This window comes from Mya arenaria, chromosome 12, assembly GCF_026914265.1.
Source record: "Mya arenaria isolate MELC-2E11 chromosome 12, ASM2691426v1".
Lineage (NCBI taxonomy): Eukaryota > Metazoa > Mollusca > Bivalvia > Myida > Myidae > Mya > Mya arenaria.
The window spans coordinates 54,220,096-54,229,079 of NC_069133.1; the positions used below are offsets into that span (position 1 = coordinate 54,220,096).

Below are 8,984 nucleotides of genomic sequence, written 5' to 3' on the forward strand. Positions count from 1 at the left end.
ACATACAGGTGAGCTAGGAACCAGTCTGGCCCAGCAATGCTACACTCTCATAACTTACATACAGGTGAGCTAGGAACCAGTCTGAAGCAGCAATGCTACACTCTCATCACTTACATACAGGGGAGCTAGGAACCAGTCTGGCCCAGCAATGCTACACTCTCATAACTTACAGGTGAGCTAGGAACCAGTCTGACCAGCAATCAGCAATTGGTTCTCGTCACATAAAGGGCAAACTGGTGAAACTGTCCGGAACCAGCATGACACTCATTACTTACATGTTAAACGTACAAGTAAGCTTTAAGTATGTGTAAGGTTATTAGAATTATAAGTAAAAGTTGAGACTTTGGTTAAAAAAACGGGAAAGGTTGAAATACCTTTCGAGAATTTTACATCACCTGAACTGAAAAATCTAATGTCTCATGCAGCTCTGAAAGTGTTGCATCTACACTCATAAAATTTCATAGGAATACAGGTCAGCATGGGCAGTTGGGGATTTGTTTGACATTTCACTTGGTCTAACAATAGTTATTTCCCTTGACATACAGTAGTTAAAATTGGTTCGAGAAATACTGTTTTGCATGTATGATCCAGTGTTGCACCTACACATGAAATATAACAGGTACTGGTCTCCTTTATTGTGGCCAAAAGAGCATAAAAACATGCAACCTCGTGGAATATTGCCATAAACAATAATGCTAGAATATTCTAACCTTTTTCTCACCCAATTTTTATTGGTATTTCCTACAGGCAACTGAGAGTGAGAAAGTCCAGCATGCAGCCCCTGACAAGGGGAAAAAGAAGAAAGATGGCAAGAAGGCAGCTCCGCCTGCGGGCAAGGTAGAACATAGCTCTTGCTCTAAGAGTTGGGCTTTATAATGTATATATAAAAGTCATAACAATTTTTAAGAAAACATGAGGGAATATTGCAGTGTGTTCCTGGAACTGTTTGTTAAGTTTTTAGCAGAATTTGTACCCTTGTCAGTAGAAACATTTAAGGCATTGTCATAAATTTCAAAAAGATAGGGAAAACTTTTCTATGTTGCTGATCCTGCTTGTCTTATCACTGGTGAAGCAATCAATGAAATTGAATGGCAAAATGTATCATCCATTAAGAAGTTATTGATCACACACACACAATTGTCATGCAATCTATGAGAACATAAAACCACACATTCAGAACTAATAGTTAGGGATGAAAGGATGATTGAGTACTGATGAAAATGTTAACAAGCCGCTTATAATTGATTCCATAATCTATGAGACTGCTATCATCATGTGGCTGTATTCCCTAAAAATAGAAACGTTAAGTAGATCATTGGAAGTAGTCACTAGTCTTCTTTCTAGAATTTACCTATAAACCTAATGCTTAACACTGAAAGTTGTTTCCAAATAAGGCAACACAATGTAAGACATAATCTACGTGTTGGTGTAATGTCATGTATTGTAGTTTCAGTTACATGTAAAAGCAGTTTGTTTAATTAATTCAATCATTTTAAAGCGTTGAAATGGATTTTCGACAGGCGGGCTTGGGGATGAACAAAACGGTTGTAACAATGCATTATAGGATTTTCAAAAAACTTGCCATGTCAGTTCACCAGGCACCTGCATTCTTCAACTGCATGTTATTCTGTGTTGCAATTGCCTGGAAGGTCATTTTATCTGTTTTTAAGGCTCTTTCAATGGGTTTGATATGTCACCATCTGGCTGCTAGTTAACTTTAATTTCATAATCAAGCGTCAGTCAAATTTGATTGTCCGACTATCTCCAGTGATCAATATGAATTTAGGCAGATTTTCAATTGCTGTATAAATAATTAAATATCTGTGTGCTGTTCTCAGGGCAGCATGTTGAAACAGACAAGGACCATACCTAACCTGGTATTTGCAATAGAACAGTATGAGCGCTTCCTTATACAGCTCTCCAAGAAGGCAAAGGTATGAGGCTCATCATTTGATTGCTTTAGTTTCATAATCAAAGAGTAAAGATAGACAAGACTTTGTAATGATTTTAAGCTGATCTGTTTTCCGTTAATGAATGCCAATAACTAAGAAAACGTTGAGTTATCCCTCTTTTTTGACTGTTAAAAAATACAGATGAGTAGAAGATTCTATTGTAAGCAATGATTTTTAGACATGTCTGATTTTGTTATCTGTAGTTAAAAGTGTGTAGTGTTGTCTGTCTACAGGTAAACTTGATGGAACACATGAAACACAGTACATCTAGGGATTTCCGTATCAACCCATCAGTGTTGGCCCGCGTCGCTGAGGAGCAACAGGAGAGTAGTGGTGACGAGAGCGATGGTAGCCTTGACAACAGTAGCCATGACGATACACACACACAGGGGGACGGACAGGTGGGTTATGTCTGAGGTTTTACTCACATAATACAAAGTTGGGTTTCCATATCAAACGAACCATATTTATCTGTGTCAAAGATGAAGGTGACGGCATTCATAACATTGGGATAGTTGAAGTTTGTGTTGATTAATTTTGTTTCATAAACAGTTGCTTCCCTTTCACTATTATATATATGGAGTGCTTGTGATATTGATATTAGACAGCTGGCTTTTCACAAGACTATTTAATCATTAAATGGCAATGAATTTGAATAAAATGCATTTCAACTAGCATGACATGTATTGAGTATGGGTTTTTACAGCAAAAAAAACTGTTAAAAACTATTTGAAACCTTTTCATTGAAATATAATAATTCATTCAAATTTAAAAAAAATGCCTGAAAAAGCAAAACCCCTTAAGAAAAAGGTCAGGCCAAAATTTATTTGCAGTAAAAGTGCCAAAATTTATTTAGCATAAACACGCCAAAATGTCACTTAGGAGTTTATTTTGGCGTTCCTCCAGTTTTTAAAGAGAATACTGCGCAAGATTATTTTTTTTACATGAATGCATATATGGTTTGTTATGTCTGCAAAGTATTGACTTTGTAACCTATTGCACATGCTACTGTTTACATTCATACAGCCAGCTGGCACCATGTGAGAATATACATAGGAAATGTAGAGCAGATAAAATATCCATTAATCATGTTTATATCTTAAAGTCCAATTATATGTTAAGTCAAGCATAGGACAATTGATATGAATAGTTGAATAATATAAACTGATAAGATCACAAATTGTGTTATGAATTGTATTATGCATACACCTGATTTATTTGTCTGTGCTCGTAATGGCTAATTTAGTAATTGATTAAAATAGGAATACTTAAAATATTTTGGCAAATTAAGAATGTAACAGGTATCAATAAATGAAGACCTTGGTGGTGAATTATGTCATGGTTCTATTAGCGTTTTTACTTACAGAGCTTGCCAGCAATGTAAGGCTGTCCTTACCAGATGTGTGTCTTGTTGGCTGACTGACTCACCTCAAATCCCCCTACTCCAAACATTTCATATGCTCCATCCCCAATTATGAAAAAAAAATAATCGTGATTGGGAAAAATGTAGACATAATTGCTTTGTACTATATATTTTTTCTAACAACATATATACTCAATACAGTGCTTTTCAGTTAAAAGAAAATATTTTTTTAAATGAAATGCTTTTAAAAAATAGTTCACACTGACCTGCGCCTGAGCAAAATCCCCTTGATTTCTGAGTACAAACCCTTGATTTCTTAGCAAAATCCCTTGATTTCCTAGCAAAATCCCTTGATTTCTAAGCACAAGCCCTTGATTTCTGAGCACAATCCCTTGATTTCTGAGCACAAACCCTTGATTTCTTAGCAAAATCCATTGATTTCTAAGCAAAAATACCCTTGATTTCTGAGCACAAACCCTTGATTTCTGAGCACAAACCCTTGATTTCTTAGCAAAATCCTTTGATTTCTAAGCACAAGCCCCTTGATTTTTGAGTTCAAACCCTTGATTTCTGAGCACAAGCACCTTGCTTTTTGTGGATAATCCCCTGGTTTTCTTAGCACAATTCCCTGGATTTCTGAGCACAATCCCTGGATTTCTGAGCACAAACCTTTGATTTCTCAGAAATTCGCTTGGTTTTCTTAGCACATGCTTTTCTTAGCACAAGCCCCTCGATTTCTAAGCACAATCCCCTGGTTTTCTTAGCACAATTCCCTGGTTTTCTAAGCAAAAGCCACTTGTTTTCTGAGCACAAGTTGTTGGTTTTCTGAGCACAGGCCCCTGGTTTTCTGAGCACAAGCCCCTTGTTTTTTTAGCACAAGCCCTTCATTTTCTGAGCACAAGCCCATTGTTTTTTTAGCACAAGCCCTTCATTTTCTGAGCACAAGCCCCTTGTTTTTTTAGCACAAGCCCTTCATTTTCTGAGCACAGGCCCCTTGTTTTTTTAGCACAAGCCCTTCATTTTCTGAGCACAAGCCCATTGTTTTTTTAGCACAAGCCCTTCATTTTCTGAGCACAAGCCCATTGTTTTTTTAGCACAAGCCCTTCATTTTCTGAGCACAAGCCCCTTGTTTTTTTAGCACAAGCCCTTGGCTTTCTGAGCACAATTCCCTTGTTTTGTTAGCACCAGTCCTTGGCCTTCTGAGCACAATTCCCTGACTGTGAGCATTCCAGAAATACGGCATGTACAGAACTCAATGAAAAACTTAAAGGGGAAGTTCTGTGGAATCTCTGAAATTGAGTTTCCTTCTACATTTAATATAACAGTGCATACATAGTTCTCAATGGTAGTTACAAAGGTTCCATGATCACTTCCTGAGGCCCTGATTATATATATTTGTAGATTAACTTGTTTGAACGTCATTGGCATTAATCTGTGACCATTGATTAATGAAAAAATATCTGAATAAATCAAATATGAGGGCCCCAAATATGTGAGTCAATGCTAATCCATGAGCCTGCCCTTATTCCTTGTGAAAACATCAGGGTTTGCTTTAAGCAAAAAAAAACCCTTAAAATTAACTTGAAGTTCTTTTGTTTACTGTCATGTCCTGTGTGTCCCCTGAAATAAAACCTAGATGGACCTACTCATTAAAAAAGACTAGGCTGGCCCGGGTCGCTGCAAACAAACTGTTATATATGAGGGATGGCCCTAGCTCTTTGATATGGTTGTTTTGCCTTAATTGACTTGCCTAAATACAAAATTAAAGTACTTTGAACTTCAAAGTAGGCACTTTAGTGCCAAACACTGAAATCATTATCTTGATCTAGATAAATGACATAAATTCAGAACTGTTAAACATGCCTTTTACGTGTATAATGAATTTGGAACTCGTGTCTCAAAGCCTTTCATTGATGTATGGATCTATAAGAGCCCAACTTCTAAATTGGAACCAATTAGCATATCCTCCTTGTTAACGTTTATCTATTAAGGCCATGATTGGTTTCTTATCACTAGTGAATTATAAAGTTATGCTTGAAAGGAAATACATTTTACAATTAACAGATAAGATCTAAATAGTGTTTCATTGCGTTTAAAAATATTTGAACTTTTCATACAGAAATCAGCTGTTGAAAGACAAGGATGAGTTTAACAACTTTGTGTATATGGTTCTTTTAAATCTTATTATCTTTGCACTGTCCTTATGTCATCCTCATTATTCTCAATGAAGTTATTTTTATTGTCATACAATGGGTTTTGGCCAGTTTTTAAAACAGCTGGGGTAATGCAGAAGAGGGATAGGGTGAAGGGGTAACATTGTATCAGTCTGTAAAGATCTTAATGAAGTTGACATAAAGTCTCAAGAATAGTTTAAGCCCGGAATTATAGTTATTAGGGTTTTCCCAGCTTAATCCTCCGGTACAAACAAAATTAAACCGTTGTTATATACACACGTTACTTCGGAGACAATAGAGTCATTGGACTGTTACATGAATTTCAATAGCTCGATATTCACCTTTTATTTGTACCGGCATGGGAAAACCCAGTTAAGTCAATTCCGGGCTATATATATTGTGTTTAGATAAAGTAAAATTAGGTCTCAGCTGCCAAATATGTAAAGTTTGTATGTATTTATAATCTTGTTATAAGTTTTAATCAAAACATAAATATTTGGTTATCTTGCCCATTTAATTCTATGAAGGCCAAAGAGTGTCCATGTTGGTCTCCATGACAGTAAAATGGTACTACCAAAAAAAGGATAGGGTGTACTACCCTTCCATACCTCTTTATCTTAAGCCCCTTTCCTTGGTGTCGTTGCTGTGTTCAAAACAGCAACCTTTCATACCTCTTTAGCTAAATCCAGCGCACCCTTGATGTCTTTTTTTGTGGTGATGTAAAAAATTACCCAGGACAACATATTGACATGAAACTTGGTACCCATGTTTATAGTGATAAAACACATTTATGTATGTAGTGAGGCCCATAAGCTATGCTTTATGACATGTAGTTAATCCCCATGACTGACAAGGAACAAACAGACAAGAATTGGGTTCCATATGCAGTACTCTTGTTAAAAACACATTTTACAGATTTTTTTTATAAAGCAAAGAAGAAATGTTACAATCAATATTTGAAAAGTTGTTTGTGATTCTTCTTACCGTAAATTCTTATTTTGATGCTGTCCTATGTCTTAGCCAATGTTGGCAATGCAGTTCCTGTTTCTGTAACCATTAATATAATAAATAAATCATCCTTTTAACTGTGCCAACTGTGGCCCTAAGTATTCATCAATAATATTCCCTTTTTTATTTTTAATTGTAATTAACAATAATAAAATCTTGCATCTGTCTTCTTCCCTCTGTGGTCAGAGAGTGGTCAATAGAGACTCGAGCAGTGATGGAAGTGACCAGGAAAATGACCACTCAGTCGTCAACCGGCCGCAGGTCAGCCAGGAACCGGCTAAGAAAAGACCAAGGCTCGGAACCAAACGCAAGGGGAAAGCAAGCAGCTGATTGGTTGAGAGGAGTTATAATGAATCGATGAATGTGATGGGGTTTTTTGGTGCTTTTTAGCTTGTCAGATTTTTTAAGAAAAAAATTGTGGCAGCCTTGGTAACGTTTTCACTGGCATGCAAAAGCTTGAACCTTGGACATAAATAAAAAACTGTTCAATATATTTAAATAAAACTTGGTACTCATGTTGCCAGAGATAATGCACAGCCCATAACTCTGGGTTCAATTATTATTGAGTTATGCCCATTTTGATTAAAAATCAATAGACAAGCGTTTGCTCTGTGGCGCTGTTCTTACAGTTATATTATGTCACTTGTTAAGAGCAAAAACAATAAATTATTGCTGTATTATTAAGATTCTTAAAAATTGTTATTTCTGATTTTATCACAATGAAAATGTTTCTATTCACGTTATTTAGATTTTTATGATTCGTTTATACTTGCTTAAGCATTATTCTGGGAACAAGGTTATTGGTATAATGATAATTTTAGCTTGTCTCTTAAACAATGTTTATTGAAGAAAAAAAATTGAGGTATGTTCATTGTCGGTGGCATTGGCATCATTGTTGTGCATCTTTTTCAACCTTGGTCATAACTCAAACCCCATTGAAATGAAACTTGGTACACATGTTGACAGAGGCAATATGCAAATAGATAGCAAGGGCCATAACTTTGGTTTAAATAACTACCGGTATTGAGTTAAGTCTCTTGTTTGACTGGAAAAACAAGAACAGAAGAATGTTGGCTTTTGCCTTGTGGCGTTCTTGCAAATTTTTCTTGAGTCAATGGTAAGGTATGTTCGTAGCAGACTATTGAATTTTATACAAGATCCACAATTTTAAAATACTGATACTGGAATATACAGTACACAATGTTTGCCCATGCAATGTTAGTTCCATTTGTTCTGTTATCTGTAAGTTAATTGCACTAAAGACCTTTTGCATAATAATAATTAATTTGTTATTGATTGAATTTGGTTATTGTTAAAAGACACTGTGGATATTGATTGAAACATTATTAACCAATACTCATAACGATTAAATTCTTAAACCTTGACCTTGATTTGTTACATTTTCAGTGCACATTGGACTGATAAACCTTTCAAGTGAGCCTCTGTTTAAGAGTACTAGAAGGTTATATTTAAAGATAATAAATTTAATGTTACAAAACGCATGCAGTTTAACATCAAGTAGGCTGGCAATACAAGATAAAATCGTACAAGCTTCAATGGCCTTGCTATATGTTGATGCATGTTGTGCTATGAATCAGGCAAGGGTTAATGGCATTTTCATTCCTGTAATTTTCGGTCTTTGATAACATTGTTGATGATTTACCTCCTCCAGAATATGGCAATCATATGAGGTATTTTATGTGTATGTACTTGTTTATATTTCAATGGTTGTCTTTGAGTCTGTACCCATTGACTGCATTATGGCTTGACCCCGTTATAATGCCATCACAACTTAGTGTGTTTCATTGCCATAATGGCCATAAGAGTGTTGTGACTGCATTTCCAGTCACACCTAGATATAAGCAAAGTTCAAGAAACTGAGTGAGACACGAGGAGATCTGGGTGCGATTCCTTAGCTCTTCTCATATCGATCTCTTGCATCTTGAACATGCTGGTATAAAGCACCGATACATTTCCTGGGTTATAGCGAGTACCGATTACTCCAAATTTCCCTCAAGGGCCAGGTTCTTCCCTCCAGGGCCTAGTCCTACCCTCCAGGGCCTGATACTACCCTCCAGGGCCGACAAGGGAGCTACATGTATAAATCTTTGATGCCCTGCATTATGACACGGTCTGTGATTGAATCTGCGACCTTCTGCACATTAAGCAGACACTATACCACTGAGCTATTCAGTTTGCTTGGGGCTGTATTCAATATAATCCTAATCCTTCAACACGCCTATTTGCCAACTTATTATACTGTCCAATAAAATAGCCTCAATATTCTCAAATCTGTATAAACATCAAGAATGTCAACAAGCTGACTTTGTTTTTACTAATAATATTGGCTCAAATTAAAATTCGCACAACACTCTGGTCATTACAATTAACAATTAAGATTTTCATTGTAACAGTCTGTTATATGCAGACTAGATACAGTTGTAAGATGAGACCTTCGTCAACTGTCATCATAAAGAAATGCACCAG

The 8,984-nt window shown here is 36.1% G+C and overlaps 1 protein-coding gene across 1 annotated transcript in view; it reads left to right on the forward strand.

The window, feature by feature from the left end:
- The window catches only part of LOC128212475 (Fanconi anemia group I protein-like), a 35,925-nt gene extending 28,043 nt beyond the window's left edge, over nt 1-7,882 (forward strand). Inside the window, exons 30-33 of the mRNA XM_052917956.1 lie at nt 748-837; nt 1,839-1,934; nt 2,186-2,353; nt 6,684-7,882. Coding sequence (XP_052773916.1) covers nt 748-837; nt 1,839-1,934; nt 2,186-2,353; nt 6,684-6,827 — 498 coding nt within the window. The 3' untranslated portion in view covers nt 6,828-7,882. The remainder of the gene's footprint in view (nt 1-747; nt 838-1,838; nt 1,935-2,185; nt 2,354-6,683) is intronic.
- The last annotated feature ends 1,102 nt before the right edge of the window (nt 7,883-8,984 follow it).